Source organism: Lissotriton helveticus, chromosome 9, assembly GCF_964261635.1.
Source record: "Lissotriton helveticus chromosome 9, aLisHel1.1, whole genome shotgun sequence".
In the NCBI taxonomy this organism is placed as follows: domain Eukaryota; kingdom Metazoa; phylum Chordata; class Amphibia; order Caudata; family Salamandridae; genus Lissotriton; species Lissotriton helveticus.
Genome location: NC_136070.1, coordinates 553103482 through 553129211, shown reverse-complemented (window position 1 = coordinate 553129211; position 25730 = coordinate 553103482). Strand labels below are relative to the sequence as shown.

General features: G+C 44.6%; 1 protein-coding gene across 1 annotated transcript in view; it reads right to left on the bottom strand.

Annotated features, from left to right (window-relative positions):
• LOC144781544 (solute carrier family 22 member 6-A-like) overlaps positions 1–25730 on the bottom strand; it is a 573094-nt gene that overhangs the window by 54491 nt on the left and 492873 nt on the right. The window contains exons 7-8 of the mRNA XM_078660449.1: positions 1420–1634; positions 194–302 (exon numbers count right to left, since the gene is read on the bottom strand). Coding sequence (XP_078516575.1) covers positions 194–302; positions 1420–1634 — 324 coding nt within the window. The remainder of the gene's footprint in view (positions 1–193; positions 303–1419; positions 1635–25730) is intronic.

Sequence of the window (25730 nt, the reverse complement as noted above, 5' to 3'; positions counted from 1 at the left end):
CCTAACTGCCTCAAGTATAGGTTCACGGTGTGCACGTCCCCCATATACCACAACAACGGCATCTGAAGGTTGAATAACAGCGAGAATTTCATGGCAGCACTGAAATACAAGGCTATTGGCCTTATCACAGATCATTGCTGAGTGATAAAAATTAAAAGGCAGAAAAGTAATTGCCAGTTTGGCTTTAACCTACCTTATCACCGTGGGGTACAGCTCTCCGGTGTACAAGAAGGCACAGTTGAAGGAGGCTGCGAGGCAACCTTTACCTATTACAGCCAGTGATGTGCGCAGAGTCTGCAGTTCTTGAAAAAAAAAACAGATGCCATTCATTCTAGTTAGGATTCAGACTTGTGGTCATGCAGCATAACAGAATAAATGTAACTTAATAGTAATTGCCGTCCTCATGCCAGAGCACATTTTGTCCTTTGATGTGGCGCTGCTTCTCTCCCCATGTGTCTTTTTTTTGTAAACACATTTTTATTAGCATTTATAATAAGACATGCATAACAATATTAAACAACTTAGCCCCACTACCACCACCCTCCCTTAAGTCCAGTCCCCATCACAGTATGTATACAACACATATTTATTTAGCAAATTACATTTTAACCCATTTTCTTCCCCAGAATCATCACTCTTTTCAAAATCTTTAAAGGAAGCTAATAAATGATCTCATGCACAAACATTTTCAAATGTTCCTCTTATTTTCCTCATATCACTATACAATACTGCATACTCATTCCCCGCCCAACGTACCAACTCCACTTTCCATTTTGCTAAACTAGGGAGCGTGGGCACCTTCCAGTTCATAGGTATTTCACGTCTTGCAGGTGCCAAAGCTAAATAATTAAATCCAGTGATATTTTTACACTTTGTAGGAATTGGCCATCTTCTCTCTCCCATGTGTTATGAGAGATCTGCCTAAGGCTACACTACAATTGTAGCAAAGAACAGACTAGGACCCCAGCCGAAGGCCTAGTGAATGGAATTTAGGATTTACAACAGTGCAGCATTCTTCTGTGCAGTATTATGCAGAACAGAGATAATTTGCTGAGACATTACGTGGTTATATTCAGTAAATGTTTCTTGCATAAATATAGAGGTCCTGAAATTAATGTGCCTGTTTGGCTGAACTGGATGCGTTGCTAAATTCTCTTGAAAGGCACAACATTCACTCTTGAAGAAAACTCTTTACGCTCACTGAAATTAAAACCACTAGCAGAATTTCTACTTTAAAAAGGATAAGGAGAGGGTCATTTGGGAATATGCCATCTTCTTGAACAGAGGTTGGAAATATGCAACCATGTTGGGCAGAACAGAGTCATATCTTCCTCAGGGCTCACTTCAGATTTTTCTTTGACATTCATCTATTTTTTGCAATACTTTCTGTTCGTGCCCAGAATTGGTGGTCTCTCCTACCTGGAGGCACAAAGATGTTGGCGAGGATAGCAAGTCCAGCTAAGCAGAGGGATCCACCCTGGGTCACTCTTCGACCAATGTAGCTCATAACCAGAACACCAAAGAACTTGGCCGGGATGTCAACTACCCCAAAGACGACTTGTATGAGGTAGATGCTGACGCCAAAGTTCTGGAGGTCCATGCTCAGGCCATAGTAGGAAAAACTTGTTGAGAACCTAGAGTATGAGGATGTAAGAGATGACAGTGTATCAGGATGACAATGGCTTCAGAGTCAGAGTGACCTTTAAGAAAATGGAGTGATTATGCCAAGATTCTCTTAAAACCATTCATGAATACAGCTCCCTGGAGTCCCAAACCCTTATGGATCTATTGAAAGAAAGGGGATCACTCGAATTTGCAAATACATCATATTTAACTCCCCCTACATGTCCATACCCTTGTGGACTCAATGGAGGGTGGTCCCTTTATATGACTCAGACTGGAGAGACGCCTGCATGCCAACCAGGGTGCAGGTCATATCCTCGAGGCTTAGACTCTTTCAACTTGACTTTCTGCATATGACTTACTTGACTCTAGCAGCTCTGGCATGGCATCTTGTGAGTTGCAGCCTACATGTGCCCCAGATTGCAGTGAGCAGAGTTCAGGAAGTGGTAAGGAGACAGACTAGTGCTGTCTCTTCCCAACACAAAAAGTTGTTTAAAAAACGATTTTCACCTTCTGTGTTTACAGTCTATGCCTGTGGTTGTTACAGTTAAAAATTGTAGTTTTAGCCTGCCTGTAATTGCATATTTTATCACCTGTGTTGTGTTTTAAATTTGTGGTTTTTCCTGCCCATGATTGAATCCATTTAGTGTGTTGAATTGTGGGATTTGCAGTCCAACCTTTGTAGTTTGTCCCTCTCATTCCTTGGTGACAAATCTGTTGTCCCTCCAAATTTCTCCTTTGCTCTGTGCTTAGACCTGTGTGCGAAAACAGTGAACCCTCAGCCACCATTTTGTCTTCACAAGCCAGTGAAGCCAGCCCCCCTGCCTCCCCCCCCCAGCAACAGGGATTTTCTACATCAGAGGGTGCTTCTGTGAGCTATTTAACCTGTATTTACTGGGGCCTGTGCACTTTGTTTTTCGGCCAGCAGGGGGAGTAAAGCTTTATTCAAACAGTATTGTTAGATTTCGAGTTAGTGAAGCCTTTACCTGCAGAAGTCCAAAGTTGTGGATTGAACCTGTCTGTCTCCTATGAGATTCTGAACAGGAGAAGCAGCTGCCCAGACCCCACCCCCAGGCCAGCAGACCATTGGCTATTCAGCTACCAGGCAAGTCTGAGCCCTCCTCTCACACCTGCCCAGGCCCCTTAAGGCATTGCTGGGTGCACCCCAAATCATTCTCCTCCATCTTGTGAGTTGCAGCCTACATGTGCCCCAGATTGCAGTGAGCAGAGTCCAGGAAGTGTCTCTGTGCCTCTATCAATATATTTAATCTAAATATACTTACTTCCTTTATGTATCTATATACTTTCAATGTACTTATGGATCTATATATTTATCACGTTCTTCTAATTTAGCATTTCCAATGCACTAGCCTATTTCTCAGCCTATACTTCGCTCAATATATCTTCTAGCCCAACCTTCTGACTCCTCTCAAACTTCTTTCTACTACTCCTTCAAATGCACTACCCTATCGCTCATCCTGTACATCTATCAATATATCCTCTACATCCACTCTATCATTTATCCCAAACCCCATAACACTACTATGATCGCCAAAATAACCCTTTCTAGACTCTCTCCTGCTCTACCCCTCCTTGCATCATCTGACACCTCTTTTTACTACACCGATCCCTTAAAACAAACCTTTCTAAACTCTCCCCTCTGACTCCTTTCCTCCAAAACTCCTTTTTACTCATCCAAAACCCTCTTCCTACTGCTAAGACCTAAAAAACAAAAACAAAAAAAATCCTTCACTCTTTTAGCCCTCACTATCCTTTTCAATCAAAATTAACAGACTAGCATGTTCACTTCTCAAATTCCATATTCCATATTCAACTATACTAATATACTGCCCAAATAACTGAATAACATATCTACTACTCAAATTACTTCATATTTATACTTTACTCATTTTCAACACTAATCTTTTATGGGTTCCAGAGTGGCGTACTACTCGCCAGAAAAGCGCTTCAACACCCATCAGGGGTAACAAGTGCTATATGAATGCAAATCTTTCTTCCCCTTTTATCCCCCCGCTATCCTTCTCACTCCAAGTAACAGACTAATATCCACCACTGAAATTACCTTATATTTCACCATATTAATTCACCACTAATCCTTTATAGGCTTCCTGAATAGCGTGCGTCAACAAGCGAGCAATAAATAAATACAAACCTTTGTCCTCCTCTATCCTTCTGCTATCATTCCAAATCGAAATAACTGACTAACGTATCCACCACTTAAAATGTACTTGCATGTTTCACTATACTAATTCAACACTAATCCTCTATGGGCCCCGGAGTAGCGTGCTACCCGCCGAAAAAGCACTTTGACGCCTCGTCAGGGGTAGTAAGCTCTATATAAATTCAATTACAATACAATACAATACAATACAATCTCCAACATGTTGGAGATGCTCAAAGCCACAAATTCATCTCTATCAGCTAGTATAGGAGTGCCCCTAAATTTCCTATGACTGGCAAACAATCTTCACCAAACCATAGACCTCTCCACCGTACACCACACTATTGGGAGTCCTAGATGCAATCAGTGACACAGTTGGGGATAGAACCCTGATGGGTATCTGGGCTGCACTAGCAAAAAGAGACATTGTCAGATTCTGGATGGTGGCTCCCTCTTTCCCATTGGCTCCTTGGAAAAGGGCGATGGACTGTGGTGCCATGCTGGAAAAAGCTATCTATATATCCCGGGGCTGCACCAGGAAACATGAAAAATACTAGGGAAGTGGATAGCATATTGTGGGATGTTTTAAAATGCACTAACACAGCAATGTTTGTACTGTGAAACTCCAAGATCATTACCACATCAAACTGCTTGGTTATGCTACACTGGTTATTTGCTCAAAATAATACAATTTAGTTTACTAAAAAAAAAGAGAAACTGGGTTGATTATGGTATAGGAGGTGCATCCAAAAGACCAGTATGACCGGAGCAGAGACAGATAACCAGAAAAGTGTTGTCAAGAAAATAAGAGTGCAGGCAAACCTAGGCTTTTATTCCTTACTGGATTTCTTTTTTTTTAAACTGAATTAATCGAAAATTTCTCAAGGCAGAATATCAAAAGCTACCACCAATTCTCAAATGTAATGCCATTGTGTTGAAAGGCGAACTAGCAGAATTATAAATCTAAAATAATCAAGTATATTTTAGGTGCAACATATTAAAAATGTTTTTTTAATTTATATAATTCTTGATACCATAATTTTGCCATGTCGTAGTCCTGCAAGTATAAGGTACTACTTTTTGTCTAAATTATTAATACTTAATTGATTGTGTGATTTTAAGCTGCCAGGTGTGAACTGGTCAAATTAAATGTACAAACGTAGAGCAAGAATACAAAACAAAAGCGTTATTACATATTGTATTACAATCCACATTTAGTCAGAGGGATAATATCAAAATGGACCACTCTAGACCTAGGGTCATGTTATTGAACATCAATCTAAAAAATATTACAAATGCAATCTAAACAAATATCATACCTTTACAGCTCATAATTGACTTTTAAATCCCTCGCTTTTTAATTGATGAGAAATTCCAATTTATGCTAAGATTCTGAAATGGAATATCTTTTGATTCCTCAATAACACAGAAAGATTTCATGTAACTACCTGCTTAGAGTGTTTATCAGAAACCTCTGTTTTGTGGAGGCACTGCTAAATCCAGAGGAAATTCGAAAGGTGTGATTTTTAACACAATAAGCAAAGTGTTGTAAAGTAAGTAGATCATCCCTGGCCTCTCCACTCCAGAGTTAGGCCTTTTTCCAGGAATCACAGGATTTTAGGCTGACACACAACCCTTTGTCGGATTATAAGGGGGTCTTTCAGAATTTGGTGAAAGCAGAACATCTGCAGTAAACCGTAGTTTATGACAGTGGAGCCTCAACTGACTCTACTGTAACAAACCTGTAGCAGGCGGACCATCCACCACATGGCTGCCAGCTACAGTGCATTAGAGAGCCTCACCTTTTAAAACAGGACTTTCTACACAGACTTTTTGATGTTTGATGAACTTAGTGGTCACCGATATGAAATACAATGTAATGGTGCTCCTATTATTACATTTCTGCAGAAGGTTCTCCATTCGTGTTGACAAGTGCATTTTTCTGTGAAAATGCCCCACCAGAATGACAAAGGTCTTGAAATATAGCAGGTGGGCAGGGCAAGGCGGTACTTCAACCTCCCCAGCAGTTTGGCAGTCTTGGTTGGAGTACTTATTGGTCTTTTTAGTTTGATACTGATATTTCTAATGTAGAGCCTGACCTTCCTCACAAAAATTGATTTGTTGACATTTCCACCAAATGTACATGTAGGAACCCTCCATCAATTATTGGACACTGCCAATAATGCTAATAGTACCGTCACACCATTATGTTTTAAGTATTTGCTTTGTGTTAGGTACTTATGGATGTTTTTGAAGCTAGTCACCAAATCAAGATCCAGACTACAGGAAAGTGGATTTTTATGTGGTGTGTGATTGTAAGACTTCACCATATTATAATGTCACAGTCTCCATGGGGTCCAGTTAGGTTTCTTTAACAAAACCTCCAGTTTATTCTTGGGTAGCTGTGGCATGGAGAAGTCTTTGTCAAAGAAACAAGTGGTAAGCATTTAGAAGTCTCAAACAACAAGTAAGCAAGATACACAACACAATAAAAATCCAACATCAATTTATAAAAATAAAGTGTCTTTTTAGCAAAATGGCAATAATCTATTGAGGTGAACTGAAGAAATGTTTTTTTCAAAGGTTAGTAAATTATTTTAAGTTCTAACAAATGTTTGTAATTGGCGTCAGGTGGCACAACTACTAATCCTCTCTTGGACTGGTCCAACAGATTGGGAGCCAATCACAGGGACCATTTAGATCCGGAGAAACAGTTAATTGTCGAGTCCAGCAGTTTTAGAGTTCTCAGAAAAGATTTAAGTGGATTTACGGTTCCAGCCAAGAAGTCCTGATGCTGAGGATGAAGGATGCTGAGAAGATGCCAAGGAATCTGAAGATGCTGGAGCATTGTAAAAGATGGAGTGAGTGTACCTAGAAGTACCTGAACTTCAGGGGTCCACTGGGGCAGAGTGGAAGATCATATCCTGAGGTTGAAGAGAAGCCCACTGGAGGTCCAGTTGTCACTAGCTGACTAGCCTCTAGTTACAGCGTTCCTCAGTGGTCATCCACAGGTAAGCGTCTCTGTCTTGCAGAAGGACCAAGGTCCATGATTGGGCAAGGGTTCCAGGGACTTAGATATACCTCAGGCAGGTCAGGACTTGGTCTCCCAACAGGCAGGTTGGCCACCCGTGGCGGTGAAGGTGATCCAGGGAAGCTGGGTTCTCACATTTGCAGCCTTTCTTCAGCTTTTGTCACCCGGTAGTTGACACAGGGAGTCAGCCAACTGATTCTTGGTGTTGCTTGTTCTGGTCTGCCATATGTGAGCAATTTTTTCACGAGTGGGCACCACAGCCTCATTCCTCTTTATTTATGGTCCTCTGGTTCAGCAGGAATAGTCCAGTTTTTGGTGTAACCTCTCTTTGCTGGGTACAGGCTGAAGAAGAGCAGTCCTACTTCAGTCTTCTTTCCAGTCCCGTAGTGGTCTGAGGACTGTGGGTCCGGGATGGAACTTTCATGCATCCTTCTAATTTGTAGGAGAGGAGGATTTGCTAGCCAAAAGGGGAAGAGTTCCCACGAGGCAACCCAGCTGACATTTCATCACTTCCTGGGGTTTGGTCCTTAAACAATCCCAGAATACACCTCTCTACCCTAAACTGAGATGGTGCAAGCCTTCTTCCTCGTGAGTAACCTGGGCACACCCCAGAAGGGGGTACCAAGTATAATGAGCCACTCCTCCTGGAAAGCCAGTTCTACAGTGGGTTTTCTCCATCTGGGGTTGATGTGAGCCTGTCTACCTACACAAAATCCTCGGCAGGTGAAGGTATGGTTGCCATTTTGAACCTCATCTTACGATCTGGGAATATCTATATGCCCCTTGATGACTTGTGACAACTGTCATTGCTTTTTTGTCCACCTTGTGTCGCCTCACACTTCTGGGCTTCTGTCTGCCCCAATCTGGGCACTCTTCCTCACTGGCTTCTAGCTTTTTTCAATGCCACTGGATATCCTGTCAATTTGTGGATCTCCATTGCTTCTTATCTGGTGGATACAGACACTGGCTCGTTATTGGGTCAAAAATATAGTCTGAATGGGTACCCCCTCCTATATAGTATCTGTCGAGCTCTCAAAAAATCTGGCAAGATTATCAGGGATTTCTTCTTTGCAAGTCTCAAGGCAGAAACATACTGTGAAAGGACAAGTGTAGATCCTCTGAAAACTATCAGGTCTTGTTATCCAGCCATTTTCATTAATGCTTCCTTTGTCTTAAAGTGGAAACAACACATTTAGGTAGCATTGGTATCAAATAATCACAAATTCACAAAAAACTATATAGTTAGGTTCTGATGGCTACATCTGCATCTGGATTCTTCATAGTTCTCTCACGTTGAGGAGGACCTCACAATGTATCAGCTCAGCACGTTACTATGGGTGACATAATTGGAGCCATAATAGGACCTCGTCGGTGTGCTGACGTCAGTTCACTTTTTTCTGCGGCATCGACACGTAATAGTTTTTCCAGGCTCTCCATTTCTGGGAGATTTTTTTCCGTATCTCTTGCTTCAACTTTGTAGCTTTTGAAGATGTCACTCCACCTCCGGCATAGAAGCCTGTGACTCCACCTTCTGCACTGGGGACGAGACGGAGACAGGTTTGTTCGCCCCTCGTACTCTCGAACCAAGATCTGGTGTATCCAATGTTCCCGACCCCGGGCTCAGATCCATCCAACTTTCTTAATGCTATGTTTAGCATTTTTCCGAGGGTTGTGACTCCATCATGCTTGATTCCGGTCCAGGGAAGACAAGGCTTGGCAGTTCGGGCTGGACTGTTCCCATGAGGCACAGGGTCAAGACTGATTTGCATATGGCCATGTCTGAACTGGGGTGGCTTGGTGAGCAAAATAACGATGGATTCAACCTAGATCTGTGACTGGGGTTGAATGTTTTGCCATTGTGCAAAATTCCGTCCATCATTTTGTGTGTTTTGCTGTTCACCCTATGTGGGAAGGGTATGCCCAGACGTGGGTCCGTACTCACTGAGCCACTGGAGTCAATCTATCCTGGCTGAAGATGGCTTATAGCCATAAACCGGTCCTAGGATGCTTGATTCCGGTCCAGGGAAGACATGGCTTGGCAGTTCGGGCTGGACTGTTCCCATGAGGCACAGGGTCAAGACTGATTTGCATATGTCTGAACTGGGGTGGCTTGGTGAGCAAAATAACAATGGATTCAACCCAGATCTGTGACTGGGGGTGAATGTTTTGCCATTGTGCAACATTCCGTCCATCATATTGTGTGTTTTGCCTTTCTTGAATGAGCTATCTCCAGCTCCGTCTGGATCCAAACCGGCATGGTTCATCCCCAATGGGTTCCAATGACTCTCAATCAATCAATCAATCAGGGATTTGTGAAGCGCACTACTCACCCGCAAGGGTCTCAAGGTGCTGGGGGGAATCATGCTGCTACATATTACCCAAAGAGCCAGGTCTTGAGGCTCCTCCTGAGAAATGCAGAGTGGGGGAACGTCTGATGCTGAGCGGGAGTTCGTTTCAGGTCAGAGACGGGATGTAGGAGTTGGATGCGAGGGGTTTCGGCAAGGGCAAGGTCAGCAGAGTGGATGCTTCTTTTGGGTGTGTAGAAGGAGACTCTTTCATTAAGGTACTGGGGTCCCGTGTTGTGGAGTGATTTGTAACCATGTGTGAGTAGCTCAAAGGTTACTCTCTTTTCGACGGGGAGCCAAGGGAGCTTTAAGCAGCTGCTTCTTATCTAGGAAGCAACGTCTTTCATTCCTTCCTGGAAGCTGAGTCTAGTAGTATCGGGTTCCTTTGTGAGGGAGAAGATGAGCTGGGTGTAGGATACTATGCTGAGTCCATGCTGTGTGACGATGGCAGCTAGAGGCCCCATGTAGATGTTGAAGAGCATGGGGCTGAGCAATGATCCTTGGGGTACTCACAGCTGATCTCCTTGGGTTCGGCGAAGAAGGATGGGAGTCTGATTCTTTGGGTTCGGTCGGTGAGGAAAGAGCGGATCCATTCGAGGACGGTTCCCTGTATGCCGGCGTCGTGAATTCTGGCACAAAATATGCAGTGGAAGATGGAGTTGAAGGCAGCAGAGAGGTTTAATAGGATGTGGAGATTGCGGATGTCTTCTGTGGGGGCTAGGAGGGCAGTCTCAGTGCTGTGGTTGCTGCGGAATCTGGATTGGGAGGAGTTAAGGATGAGTTAGCTTCGATGAAGCTCATGAGCTGGATGTTGACGATCTCTCAGTAACTTTAGCTGCGAAGGGGAGGAGAGAGATGAGTCTGTAGTTTTCGAGGTCAGTCGGGTCAGCGGAGGGCTTCTTGATGAGGGGCTTAACTTCTACACGTTTCCAGTCATCGGGGAATGTTCAGGTTTTGAAGGTGGAGTTAATGGTGCATCGTAGTTCGGGTGATATGGTGGTGGTAGCTCTGTGGAAGATGTGTGGTGGGCAGGGGTCAGTGGGGGCTTTTGAGTGAATGCTCTTCATGTTTGTTGCGGTGTCTTCTGTAGTGCCTGGGGTCCAAGCGGAGATGGTAGGCTGGCTGCTGTTGCTGGAGATTGGTGTGGTTTCGGAGTTTGGTATCTGTTCATTGAAATTGTCAAAGAGGGTCTTGATCTTGAGATGGAAATAGAAGCTGAGTTTGTTGCAAAGGTCCTGGGAGGGCGTGATGTCCGAGGCTTCGCTGGGGGGTTTCCTCGGCGTTGCTGGAGTTGGCGAAGATCTCATCCTGGATGAAGTTCTTTTTGGTGGATCTCATGTGTTGGTGGTATTCTGTCATGGTGTTCTTGTAGCTGGTACGTGCTTCCGGGGTTTCGCTGTTCTTTCAGACTTTCTCGAGGCGTCTGCAGGTGCGTCTGGATTCTCTGAGGTTAGTGGTAAACCAGGCGGCTTTCATAAGGAGCTGTTTGTTGGAGTTCCGGTGGGGGGGCGAGCTTCTCCGTGCAGTCACTGATCCATCTGTGGAGTCCGTGGTCTGCAGAGTTGACGTTGGTCGGGCAGGAAGGGACCTGAGGCTGAGAGTGGAGTTGAGGTGCTTTTCAGTGACCTTGATCCAATTCCTGCATGGTGTAGGTTTGTTTGAGGTGAGTTTAGAGAAGGAGAAGTGTAAGCAGTGAAGGTCTGTCCAGAAGGGTTGCATAGAGTGGCTGAAGGGGATGTTGTTCGGTCCAGTGAAGATGGGGTCAAGGGTGTGGCTTGCCTTTTGGGTGGGGGTGATGACGAGCTGCTTTAGTCTGATGTTGGCAAGGTTGTCCAGGAGGGTGGTGGAGTTGGGGTCGTTGAGGTTGTCGAGGTGGAAGTTCAGGTCTCTGAGCAGCATGTAGTCCATGGACGCGATGGTGTAGGGGGCAATGAGGTCGGTGATGGGTTGTGGCAAATGTAGTTCGTGGTCCGGGAGGTCCGTAGGCAAGGGTGCAGTGTAGAGTCGTTCTGGGGTTGGCTCGGATCTGAAAATGGAGATGTTATATGGGGGCTGAGGAGTCGTTTGTGCTGGATGTGGTGAGCCTGAGGGAGTTCTTGTGTTCGATGGTGAGTCCTCCTCCTAGGTGGTTGCGGCGGTCCTTCCTCTGGATCTTGTATCCGTCGGGGATGGCGGTGGCGATGTCAGGGGTGGAGGTGGCATTGGTCCAGGTTTCTGTGAGGAAAGTGACGTCGGGTGAAAGGGTGTTGAGAAGGTCTCAGATTTCTACCGCATGTCTGTGCAGGGAGCGTACATTGAGGAGGATGCAGCTCAGGGGTTTGGACATGCTGCTGTCCAGTGTGGGGCCGGTAGCCATTGGGGTCCAGAGGTGGGTGAAGGTGTAGTGGCAGTGTCAGCAGGAGGAGTGGCCATGGGTGGTGTTCAGTGTCAACAGCTGGCAGTTGATGTTTCTTTCGGGGTTGGGTGCTTGGAGGGTGGCTGAGTTGTAGCAGTGAGAGGACGGGGAACCAGAGTATCTGGCGATGGTTGCGGTCTGGCCGTGGACGGGCAAAGACAAGCTTACTTTTGGCGCACCTTTAGCCTGCTGCGCGCGACCTGCATTAAGTAGGGAAGAGGGAAGGGAGTGCAGGTAGGAGGTAGGAGCGGGAACTGGCAGGGGGGCGGGATCCGCGGGGGCAGCAGCGGCAGGAAAGCAGCAAGAGGAGAGAGAAAAGAGGGCACATTATGAGCCAAAAAAGAAATGGACACATACAGACAAAAAGACAAAGTATAAGCACAAAAAAGGCAGAAGCACAATGCACAGATAGACATAAAGACAGAACTGGGCAGAAAAGCAGGGGACAGAAAAGATAGACAAATGGCAGAGCGGACCAGCAGAAGAGCAAGGCTCTCCCACTGGATCACTTGGGATGAGGCGCAGGCAGGAACCTGGGGGTAGTGGAGTGCTTCGAACACCTACCTGAGACCAGAGAGGTGCTGGGGGCAGAGGCACAATGACGGAGCTGTGCGAGGGGAGAGCAGAGTTCCCTTACCTGAAGGTCAGAGGGCTCTGCCTTTGGATTGTCCTATGATGCCAGTACCAAAGTTACCGGCACCACCTCTGGCACCGCTGAGAATCAGATGCCCATAGAGAGGCTCAGAGGCTGTTGGAAGAGGAAAGATATCATGAAGAGCATGAAGGTGCTGAAGAAGGTTGTGGATTTAGATCCTGTTTTTGAAGGCCTAGAGGAGGCGAGTAGATTGAATACCTCCCCTGAGTGGGGGTTAGTGTCGCCTAAGGGTTTGCCAACTCCAGAAGTGATGTCTTATCGTGCAGTGATAAGAAAAACTACAGAATAACTGGTCTTGCCTCTTCCATCTGCCAAATTGAAGTATAATATCCTTACAGAGGTACTTTATTCAGCGGCCTCTTCTTCAGAGCCATTATTGCCATCCAGTGAGGCGTTAACAGAGCCTAACTTAGAGATCTGGCAAAAGCCTATGACCTCTGCTGCAATTTATAGGTCAGTGACCAGAAGTTATAAAGCAGCTTCTGGAGACCCAGCGTTTTTGTCATCTTACCCTTCGCCTAAGAGTCTAGTGGTTAATGCTTCTTGCTCCTCCAAGTTGTTGGCAGCCTCTTTCCCTACCATGCCTGCAGATACAGATAGAGAGTCCAAAAGGATGGAGCAGTCGACCGAAAAGATCTTTTCTTCTGGAACCATGGCCCTGAAGTCTACTAATACTACTTCTCTATTGGGGCATTATATTCATGCCTTGTTGAACTCCGCAAAGGAGGTCATCGAAAAGTTGCCAACGGATCTTCAGGGTCATTTTTCTGAACTGTTCTCGGATGCTAGGGCAGTTGTCCGCCAAGTTGTACAATCAGGGCTGGACACTGCCGACTCAGTGGCACGGGCCATGGGTTTTTCTGTGGCTACTACACGTCATGCCTGGTTGAGGGGTTCAATCTTTTTTTCACTTGATGGCAGGGCTACTCTTTTGGACTTACCATTCGATAGAACTCTTTTGTTTGAGGCCAAGGCTGATTCTGCGCTCCAGCCTAGGGATTATAGACAATTTCACAGGTTTCACAGATTTTCGAGGAACCTGTTCTCTGGAGAAGACGTTGGCAGCAACAACAGCAGCAGGGCACAAATCCCCTTTATAAGACCTACAAAGGGAAGGGGCAGAGTCCGTCTGTGGTTTTCTGCCAGTCAGCAAGTCTCCTCCTCTTCAGCCGCTGTTGCAGGAAAGTAGCTCTAGCTCCACAACCTTATGTCTATTTTCTGCCTCACTACAGACCTTTGGGACTTAGGCATCGTGGAGAAAGGGTATGCCCTACCCTTCCAAGAGTTTCCCCCTCCTTTTCCTCCCTGACAAGGCCTTTGTTCGAAAGACCATCTTCTGCTTCTCGATCGGGTGGTGCAATCGCTACTTTAAAAGGGTGCAATAGAGTTGGTTCCGGAGCAGGAAAGAGATCAGGGGTGTTATTCGTGGTATTTCCGGACTACCAAAAAGGAAGGTCGGTTATGGTTGACCTCGACCTCGGGATTTTGAATTCCTACCTCAAACAGGGAATATTCAAATTGTTGACGCTGACACAAGTTCTCCTTGCCTGGAGAAGGAAGACTGGATGGTATTGATCGATTTATTCTGAAGTCGCATCAGAAGTATCTTTGTTTTATGGTGGGGTCTCAGCATTCTCAGTTTGATCCTTCCGTTCGGCCTTACTTCAGCATCTTGGGTCTTCACAAAGGTGATGACGGTGGTGGCTGCACATCTCAGTAGGGTTGGAATTCCAGTCTTCCTGTATCTAGATGACTGGCTGCTCAAAGCAAAGTTGGCAGAGATGGTGTTCCACCATTTGCAGCTGACAACTTTACTTTTGTTCCGCTTGATAGTTTCAAAAAAATATATACTCAAATCTCACCTGGAGCCCTCTCAGCACAACCTGTTCATAGGTGCAGTACTGGACACTACAGTGAGTCATGCCTTCCCGCCTCCACGGAGGATTCAGGAAATTCAGGCTATGATTCCACTGTTTCAGAAAGGAGCATTTGCTCCAGTCCTAAAGGTCCTGCGCATGCTAGGTCTGTTTTTTCCAGCATTCTGTAGGTCAACCATGCGCGCTGACATATGAGGACTTTAGCGGTGCCTTTGCAGGCAGTGGTTTCAACACAATGGAGATCTCGAGGAGTTAGCAAAAATATCCAGAGGTAATGTGCCAGCACTGCAATGGTGGAATGTTTCAGGCAACCTATCTCAAGGGAAGCCGTTTTATCCCCCTGTGCCACAGTGAAAATGGAAGCATCCACTCTAGGGTGGGGAGCTCATCTGGGGGATCTGGAAGTCAAAGGTCTTTGGTGTCCGGGGGAAAGGTTGTTGCACATCAATCTTTTGGAATTGCAGTGATACATCTTGCTCTCAAGGCCTTCTTCCCTTTTCTTTGTGGTCAGTCAGTTCAGGTCTTAACAGACAACAGTACTGCAATGTGGTATACCAATAAACAGGGAGGAGTAGTGTTGTATCTTCTCTGAGGAGAAGCTGTGTGACTTTGGTTCTGGGCTCAGGACCATCAGATTTGCGTCTTTGCAAATCACTTGGCTGGTGTTTTGAATGTACGTGCAGACAGTCTCAGTCTGCAGTATTTAGCTGATAAAGAGTGGCGTCTCCATACGGATGTGGTGCATCACATTTTCGAGGTGTGAGGGTTTACTCGGTTGGACCTGTTTGCTACTCACGAGAACATGCACTGCCCGTTGTTCTACAGTCTCCAGTATCCGATGCAGGGGGCATTGGGGGTGCATTAAAGTTAGATTGGGGCTCCCAGCTTCTTTATGCATTGCTCCCATGCCCTTTATTCCTCAAGTTCATGGGAAGGTTTACCAAGAACGGGCCCAAGTCTTAATGATAGCCCCAGATTGGAATAGAGAATAGAATAGAAGGGTTTGGTACACAGACCTTCATTACCTCTCTTTGTGCCCTCTGCTCCATCTCCCTCTCAGGGCAGACCTCCTCTTGCAATCTAAGGGGTAGGTTCTACACCCCACACCTCCAGAGCCTTCACCTTCATGCCTGGATTTTGAACGGGGCAACCTAAGTTCTTTTTATCTCCTTCCTGATGTGGTGGGCTTTATTTTATCAGCCAGAAGACACTCCACCAAGACTGTCTATGCTGGCGGGTGGGCCAAATTCATTAAATGGTGTAGAGCGAAGTCAATATACCCTTTGAAAGCCCATTCATCAAAGGTTCTAAGTTTTGCGCTATTCTTGGCGCAGCAATGTTGCACGGTTGCAACTGTTAAAGGATGTCTGTCTGCCTTGTTGGCATGTCTTTGTTTGCCGGACTAGCCTTATTCTCCTATAGTTATGAGATTTATTAAGGGATTCACTAATAGGTTTTCTCCCACTCCGTTTATTATGCCTCAGTGGGATCTTAATCTTGTTCTTACGTTTCTTATTGGTTCACCTTTTGAACCCTTGCATATTTGCCAGTTAAGGTTTCTCATTTTCAGAACTATATTTTGAGTCGCAATTGCATCTGCTAGAAGGGTGAGTGGATTTCAGGTGTGTAGCTCCAAGCCTCCTTTTACATCATTCCATGCAGATAAGATAGTTCTTAGGACCATAGATGCTTTCCTGCCTAAGGTGGTCACTCCGTTCCACTTGGGGCAGTCGATTACCTTGCCTATTATTTGTAACCTTCCGCACATCCATCTAAGGAGGAGGAGAGATTCCATTCTTTGGACCCGAAGAGGGCAGTGAGCTTGTACTTGGATAGAACAAGAGAGTTCAGACTAGACGACCAGATGTTCATCTGTTATGTGAGCAAGATGAAGGGCAAGGCTGTCCACAAATTAACTTTATCCAGGTGGATAAACCTGTGTATCAAGATTTGCTATGCCATGGCTAAGAAGGAACTACCTGAAAGTATTCTGCCAGAGCTAAATCCTCTTCTTCTGCTGGACGTGTCCCTGTGATCGATGCCTGCAAAGCAGCAACTTGGGCCTCCCTCCATACTTTTGCAAAGCATTATTGTTTGGATTCGGAAGTGAGGAGGGACAGCCTTTTTGCTTGTTCTGTGTTACAGGATGTTTTGGTATAGGTAGGCAGGCACCCACCATTGAGTGAAGGACTGCTTGGGGACCCTATTGAAAAGGTAAGGCATCCTCAGGCAGATGTATCTATCAAAAGAATAAGTTAACTACTTTCAGGAACTTTTTTGTAGCGGATACAGTATATGCCTGTGGATTCCTCACTGACCCACCTGCCTCTCCATTGCCTGTCAGCTTATACCATAAAATATATTTGTACATATCTTTCATATGAATGTTTCCTATGAGATTTTCCATTTAAATCATGAGGATGCTTTGATTTGAAAATTCTACTGCATGTTTGTATTTCCTTATTCTGTTTTGTACTGTGTACTATATATACTTGTGGAATTATTAATGGTTCACCCGTTCACCTCGAAGGCATGGAATAAATGGGTGGAACTAATGTCAGCACGCCAACGAAGTCCTCTTATAGATAAGATGACCTCATGCGTAGTTGCTTGCAGAGCCGACATATTGTGATGTTCTCATCGACGTAGGAGAGCTATGGAGAAAGGTTTCCGTAGAATGCTGCACATAGGGGTCATTCAAAAGGTGAAGAATCCACAGGCAGATACCTTATTCACCAGATAAGCTATTTACAAATGTAAGTAACTTGTTCATTCTGTATATTGAAACAATTATAGGAGTCAATGCAAAAGCTTTTGTTTCTTCTAACAGTGGTGTACACCCTGCTAGAAAAAGGGTGTACAAGTTATTGTAACCCAGAAAGAGTTACAATCAAACCGATAAGCATACTACGACACTGAAGCCCAAATTCATCAGTAAATGGAAGGCACAAGTTGTAGGTAGACACAGGTGGATGACATCCACCCACTATTTTCACCGGGTGGACTCTATCTCTCCCTCAAGAAGTTGGGCTTCATATAATATGCCAAACATGTCCCAGTGCAATATTCGGACACCAGGGCAAAGTCAGCAGCGCCTGCTCCTTGTCTGCTTTCCCTTCCGAGCAGCAACATGCAGGCGGTGGAGGGACTTTCTTACTTTCAACCCCAGCTGGGCCACAGAAAACAGCCTAATTGAAGAGGCTATCAAGCCCTCCATTGGTTCGAGTAGCATCCCGACTGTGAGCTATCTGGAGCCTAACACCTAGATGCAAGAGCTATGGGAAACGAAGGAGCACAGCTTTATATGCCTCATTTAAGTCCTAAACAGAAACCACGATAAGGAAGCAAGCTGTTGATTTTGTTCAATCATACATAAAACAGATATGAATGCACTGGAATTTAAGATATATTGATATGTATGAGTATTTACATGAATAAAAAATGTGGCAATTAAATTCTTACATTGAATTCTTTTATAGTAGCACTCCTGGTGTAGGGTGTCAAAGCGCTTTACATCACATGCTCACATTTTGCATTGAAAATAAATCATACAAGTGTATAAATCAATGTACAGGATGTGTTTCATGATACAATGATGACAGGGCCACTTGAATTATGTGTCAGGGACAGTCCAAAGTTTGCAGCAGGATTGACTAAAATATGTGGCAAAAAAAGTCAAATTATGCAGCATAATGCAATACATCTAGTGCTAGTATTACCTCATTATATTGAAATGTATACACATGTTGACATTATCTGGGGAAAGGTTTCATCTCATTAGTACCACTTTGACACCCAAACACAGAAATAAGGAACAGAAAGGTGACCAATTAACCTTTGCAATGGCCTTCCACTGTGTGACTTCATGTTACTGTGCTTTCAGTTTGAGCTAGAAACAAATATTGTTGTTGAAATCTGCAGATTTTGCAGCAAACAATGGATTATATGGCAAATGAGGCAAATCCATAATTATGAGAAAAATACAGGAAGTGTAGCATCACATAATTCCAGTCGACCTGAATGAGGGTTCCAATGTATAGGAGTCTTACGTTGTCCTCACTGTGCTAGATTAAAAGTATTATAATTTGTGAACTGCAATTATCAAAAGGATCTCTGTGTTAAAATCAGTAACCCACTCACCCTTCTACTTAAAATAAAAATATGTAATTTACATGTTGCATGATGTGCTTTGCAGGAGTCATAATAACCGTTTATGCTACTTTGAGCCAAAATTGTGATCAGACAAAACACAGATATCTCCAGCACATGCTTTAATCACCATAGTTATCTTACCACTATTATTATTCCTTGACTTTTACTAGGGCACACAAAGATCTCTGCAGCTGATGCTTTAACCCCATAATATATTTTAAAATGTGGCATTTGCAACCAGTTTAACCAGAACAGTTTTACTGTCACATTTCTCCTTGTTGCCAATTTGTTTGTGGCAGAGTTTTTTTTTAAAGATTTAAAGTTGACTCTCTGACTGTTACCCATGATTCTGCCCCTGGTGACCCCTTCAACTTGTGTTTCCCATAGACATAGGTAAGCCAAGAAATTAACAGGTAGAGCCAAGCCAGAGTCGAGCAAACAGTCTGGCTTGGCTGTAAGGGCCTGTGCATGAGCCAAGCCCTGGAAAGGTTTATTTATTTATTTATTTATTTTAGCGATTTGTAAAGCGCGGCGTATACCCATAGGTGTCTTGGCGCTGTAACTCATCTTATTGTCTCAGTCAGATCATTGTCAGGTTTTAAAGAGATATGCTGAGGAAAAGAATCATTGGTCGAACAACCAAGTCTTCATGAGCTTTCTGAATTGCCACAGTGACGATGTCGACCTTATCACCATCGGCAAAGTGTTCCAGAGTTTGGCCGCGGTGTTGGTAAAGCATCTATCTCCCCAAGTGACCGTCCTAGTCCGGAACACTGTTAGTTGGTACAAATGTTCGGATCTAAGGGATCTCCTAGGATGATATAAGGTGAGCCTCTGTCTGAGAAACGCCGGTCCAAGACCTTGTAATGCTTTAAAAGTAAGGCATAAGGTTTTGAATTTAATCCGGTTTCTCACTGTGAGCCAGTGGTAACTCCTTATTACATGCTTAACGGATTTGAATTTAGGGGTGCCTGACAGCAGCCTTGCTGCTGCATTCTGAATGAGTTGTAGTTTGGCCACCACCTTAGATTGAGCATTCATAAATAAACCGTTGCAGTAATCCAGTGATGATAGTATCAAGGCACTGACCACAGTTTTCTTCGCATTATCTGGGAGAAATGGTATGATTTTTCTGAGGAGTCTAAGTTTATGAAATGCCGCCGATGTTATCTGATTAGCATGATTGGTGAAGTTCAGCTTTTCGTCAAAGATTATCCCTAGGTTCCTAACCTTATGAACCGGGGTCGGTGTGGCTCCTAATGACGAAGGCCACCAAACGGAAGACCACAGAGGAGATAATTTTCCAAAGATGATTACCTCGGTCTTCTCAGAGTTTAGACGTAGGCAGTTTCCTGCCATCCACTCTTTGATTGCCAGCATGCCTTTCTGAAATCGAGCTGCCACCTCTTCCCCATCGTTCTTGATGGCCAATACCAACTGGGTATCATCGGCATATGTGGTGAGGCTCATCTGGTAGCTTTTAATAACCCTAGCTAAGCTCTTGTATCTCTCTAAATTGGGAGAATGAGCATGTGTGGATTTTAGCCAAAGATGTACATGTCGATTTTGTTGCTGAAAACTCAGCATAAATATTGTGTACCTTGGAAAAGAAAAAGTTGGCCAGGGCTTCACAGAATTCCTGCGAGAGAGGAGGACCTAAGTCTTCCGATTTCCCCGCCAATGTTTTGACCACCTCATATAGTTGCCTAGATGAGTTTTTAGAGTTTTCAATTTGTTCCTCAAAGTATTTCTTTTTTCCTTCGTAAATCATTCTCTTATAGACAGCCAATGTTTCTTTATACTTAAGTTTGCCATCACTATCATAAGTCTTTCGCCACTTTCTTTCTTGATTCCTACAGCACTGCTTTTGCTTTCTTAAGTCTTCAGTGAACCATGGGGCTGAGGGCAGCTTCCTGTTTTTTGAGATAGTTTTAACAAGGACATGGGCTTCCACCACATTATCCAACCAAGTGCAGTACTGATCCACTGCAGTATTAGGGTCTTCCGATATAATGGGACAGGTTTTAATCAGTGTGTTTCTGAAAACCTCGTAATCAATGTCCTTCCAGACTTTAAATGATTCCTGTATTAAGGGGTTTCTTTTTGGACTAGGGGTCTGGATAATAGGAACATGAAATACGATTGCATAATGGTCAGACCACGTAAGGGGTAGTACAGCTTGAATTACTAACTCCTTAATATTAGAAAATAGGCCGTCCAAGATATGCCCGGCCTCATGAGTGGGTACAGTAATGAGCTGATTTAAGCCCAGCGATTCACAGTCGGCCAATAATGATGCCGTTTCCGGATCCTCCATTTTGTGTAGAAGAAAATTTAGGTCTCCCAAGGCTATAAAGGTGTCATTAATTGCCAATGGTTCCAAGAGAGACATAAAGGAGGACAGGAAATCTGATCGTGTACCTGGCGGTCTGTAAATAAGGACTCCTTTAAGACTATATTTAGAAGACAACTGGATAGTAAAATGTAAAGCTTCACATGTCGGTGATGATATAGGGAGCATTCTGACCGGAAAAATATTCCGAGAGATGATTGCTAAACCTCCTCCTTTTTTCCCCTGTCTATCTAACCGATGTACCGTATAACTCTGCGGTACTGCCACCAGTAGATCCGGGCCAGATGCTTCATCCATCCATGTCTCTGTGATAAAAAGGATATCTATTTTCATATCCAAAATTAGATCTGCTATCTCCTGCCTGTGACTGGCCAGAGATCGGGCATTAATAAGTGATATAATAACTTTCTCAGATTTGACTTTATGCGTGTTTAATGTCCTCGCTTTGGGTGTAATTGACGGGATAGACGACTTACAATTGGGGCAAATACTCGTTCTTTCGCTGATGGAATCTAGGTTACGTTGTAGACAGGCCTCCTCAACTGCTGGCTTTAGCTGCATAATCTCGCTTGGAGCATATACAATCCTCCCTGTGGTGCCAGACCCAGGGGGTGTGGTGCTAGGCGCGGATCCGGCGCGGACGGGCGCAGACGGGCTTGCCTTTGGCACGCCATCGGCGCGCCGCCGGCGCGCCCGCTGCGCCCGCCCGCTGCGCGGACGGAATGACCATCCCCTTTTATCCAGTGCTAATGAGGGTGGGCGGCGGCCAGCTACTGGTACGCCACCCTTCTTACCCCCAATATGGCGCCTGCTCCACCTGTCCTCCCGGCGTCAACAAGTAATCTGCAGCGCTAAGAGCAGCATGTAAAGCGGCGTTTGTACCAGGCAGGTTCTGATTAAAAATTAGCACACAAGTTTGAAATGAAAAGTAAATTAAAAATGATGCACACTTTTAAAACGTGACAGTGAACCCCCGGCTTTTCGCCTCAGGGGAGAGACCTTCAATTAGTCAGCGCGTTCGTGCTAAGTTGGTGCTTTTATAGACACAGAGGGCAGGCGGCGGCCAGCTACTGGTACGCCACCCTTCTTACCCCCAATATGGTGCCTGCTCCACCTGTCCTCCCGGCGTCAAGAAGTAATCTGCAGCGCTAAGAGCAGCATGTAAAGCGGCGTTTGTACCAGGCAGGTTCTGATTAAAAATTAGCACACAAGTTTGAAATGAAAAGTAAATTAAAAATAATGCACACTTTTAAAACGTGACAGTGAACCCCCGGCTTTTCGCCTCAGGGGAGAGACCTTCAATTAGTCAGTTTGGCAAGTAAATCATGCAACAAACAATATGTTTTAATATGTTACGGTCTCTTCAACATTCAATGAAGTGTATTTAGCAGGGGGAAGCGTTTCACCTTAGTACATCAAATTATATCACTGCATTGATTAAAAGTGATGTGTTTTAAACATGAACTTTTAAACAAGAAGACCTCAAGAGCCAGAACCAGCCACCTGCTTGAGACTAGCTCGAGCTTTCAGTAGGTCACCCCACTATTGTTGTACGTCAATTCAAAAGCCAGAATGTGGTATTCTTGTTCCTTCACCCTATGCACCTTCCTTAGTCACCCTGACCCTTACATTCCATTGAAGCTGGAGCAGACTCTGCACATGGACAGAAAGAGGAGGAAAGAAGCCAGATGGGGATTGCAGGTGGAGAGGAGTCAGTTCTATCCAGGCCTTCATTCCAGCTCTTGGTAAGTACTAGTACCCCAGCCAGAATTCACCACATCCCATTGCAAAATATATTTTTTGAAATTGGTGTGCGATGTTCCTTGTGTGTGCTTTTTCTTTATTACTGTTTTTGTGCTGCATAAATACTTTACACATTACCTCTACGTTAAGCAGGAAAACATTTTATGCCAAACTACCAGAGGGTTATGCACAGGTTGATTTAGTGACTTTTGCAGTTCCCCCTAAAAATGGCTGTTGCGTGAGAAGAACTTCCACCTACCTCATTCAACCAACAATTTCATTTCTCACAGTCTCCGTTGTCTGAATTAATATGTGTGCGGAATATCTAGTTATAACTGTATCTTTCTTAGGGAATATCATTTGCCATGCTCAGAACACCAAATGCTGTGTGTCAGTGTATATAATGGCGGTATGTTTGGTAGGCTAATACATTTTACAGTTCTTATATTCACAGTTACAGATTCTAGCATTGTCCATGCAATGCATAAAATGTGCTTTGCTCTTGATACCAAGTTTTGTATGCCCAGTCTGTAGAACTTGATGGCTTGCCTACTGTAGATAGTCAGTCACCAAACTCATCCATATTTTGGTGGTTAATTTCTTCAGACAGGGAACTCAAGCCTCAGACTTAAGCACTATTCAGCTTTCATTTGTTAAATCTTAGAATGCTCTCAAATGTTCTCATATTCGATCTACTAAACATATGTGTGAGGTCTCGAGAGCTGATGTCACTTCTTGTGAGGTTGTGATGTCACTCTCTGTGATGCCACACACAATGTCATGCACTGCGCTGCCACTTGCAGACTGCTTCTTGGTTAGTCCCCCCATTTCTTTTTAGGACTTGTGCCCTGAGTAAATGTAGTACATGTTTGATATTATACTAAACAGGAAGAATGGGGTTAAAGAATCACAGGCCTGGTGCAAATACCTCCAAGATGATACCCCGCTGCCTGAGTTCCCAAAAACTTGTATCAACCTATTTGGTGGTGAATGAATTTCTAAGTAATTTCCACACGCTTTAAATGTTTTTTTATTATAACAAAATCACTTACATTTAGATCCAAACTTTAGTAAAATCAGTCTTTATCAGAGCTTCACACAACAGCCAACACATGTTTCGAGGTATGATCCTCTTTGTCAGAAGGTGGAGTAGTATGTGGTAATGTTGGTTAGGCTTGACCATGCAATACTATCACAAACCCCAAACATGATTTCTGGATTCACACTAATAAATCTGTAGATCAGTCCTACTAGTGTGGCAAAGAGCAGTCAGGCGTTACTAGAGAAACCTTTTATAAAGCATTTCAGAGTACCAACATAAATGATAAGTAATTGACACAACTCGAAAGAAATCTGACACCATTTTATAATAATAAAGCAGATTGTTAACTTAACGTAGGCAACAAAATGAATGCAATAGCCTAAACTTTAAACAACAAACAACCGTCTTGTCCGCCACCTGTTTCGGCCTGATGCGTATGCTTAGGAAGGTGTTGCCACTCCTTCCCTTCCAAGCTCGCAAAATAATGGTGCAAGCCATTATTCTATCTCGCCTAGACTACGGGAATTCCTTATATCTGGGGGCTCCTGTCTCTACTATAAGGAAGCTCCAGACTACCCAAAATGCGGCAGCTCGCCTTCTGCTAGGCCTTAACCGGCGAGAATCTGGCACAGCAGCCTTGAAGAAACTTCACTGGCTTCCCATTAAGGCCAGAGTACTGTTCAAATCTATGTGCATCATGCACAAGGCAATGTGGATTACCACTCCATCTATGATTTGTTCTTTGGCGACCCCCTATCTTCCTCATAGATCCTTGAGATCTAGCACAGCTTTCCTAGCCACAATAAACAAAATCAAACGTGCCAGATGTGGCGGGCGATCCTTCTCCTGGAACGCTGCCAAGGTCTGGAATTCCCTGCCTAGTACCCTTCGCAGTGAATCTAACTTGCTGAAATTTCGGAAGGACCTGAAAACTCTCCTTTTCATTTAACTTGGCTCTCTTAGCCCTCTTCGGTCAGACAATATAGCGCTACGAGGCCTCCGGGTTGTTTGTGCTTAACAAAACACAATTAATAATAATAATAATAATAATAATACATATTAGCAGAGTTATACATTTTTGAAGCAAAATAAAATCAGTGCAAAATAATACAGTGAAAATAGATAATTGCAGTCAATGGGAAATTGGAAAACCCACTAATGATAATTGGGCACTTTTAGACCAAGTTGCGTGGAACTCTTGCAGTTTATAGGTGTTGCAGTTCACAGAATCAAGCCACGACAGTCAGTACAATTTTACCTTGCCCGTGGAGGCCCGGTACAGAGTTGTCCTGGCTGTCTCTGGTGCTGAACGGGAGCTGCGGGACAGCTGCTTTTACTGCTGAAATTATCCTATGAGGGAAAAAGATGCAAAAGCATGCCTGGGCCACTGCTGATGTTGGGTGAATGTCGGATAGATTCCCCTCTAGGTGTAGCGTCGAAAGCAGAGGTTGGTTGCCAGACTGGTGACCAACAAGCCTTGGCAGCGGAAAGTGGAGCAGAAAGTTATGGCAATGTCCGGTGGTCCAGGGGAATGGGGTAGCTGTCTGTAACTTTGTGGAAGGCAGGATCACAGTTCCCATAATGCACCGGACCACTTAGATTTGGGTGATCGCTTGTCGGCCTGATGGCCAGCAATTTTTTGGAGCCGGAGCACTGTTTTAGCTGCAGTTTGCAGTGACTAGAGCCACTAGTCCAGGGGATTCTGAGGGCAATTCAGGCTTCCACGGGGGTCTCTCTACCTGGGAGAACTGAGAGATAGCCTAGGACGATTCTCGATTAGGAATTTCTAGGAGTGTTGCTACAGGGACAGAGTATCCCTCTTTTGCTTTCGTGCAAGTCCTGTATTCGCCACCTTCCATGTCCTGTTCGATGCAGAATGCTCAGAACTGAGGTTCTGGTGTCAGGGGTAGCCCCTATATCCTAGATTTAGGGGTGTGGGTACAGTGGGCAATGGACATTTAGCCTCAGTAGCAAAACCGCCTCTGAAGTGACTACATCCGGGGGTGTAGGTCAACTTTTCAACCCAGAAACCACTATTTCTACCACCCTTAAAAATGGCAGAAGTCTTTCTTGGCTGAACAGACCAGGTAGCCCTCTATGGAGGTGTGGCTATCCTTCTGGAGGTGTTCGCCTCCTGATTATCTAAATTCCCACCTGCTTGAGTGAACATGTGCCTGGGGGGAGGGGGATGGCTGTTCCTTCCATGGGGATGCAGCATGGATGCATATTATTGGAAGTGCAGCCTTTGAAGCTAACTGGCTTGATGTCCCACTTCACTAGCCTGCATGGGAGGGTTGAGAGCGACCTCCTACCTGCCCAAGCCTTTGTTCCT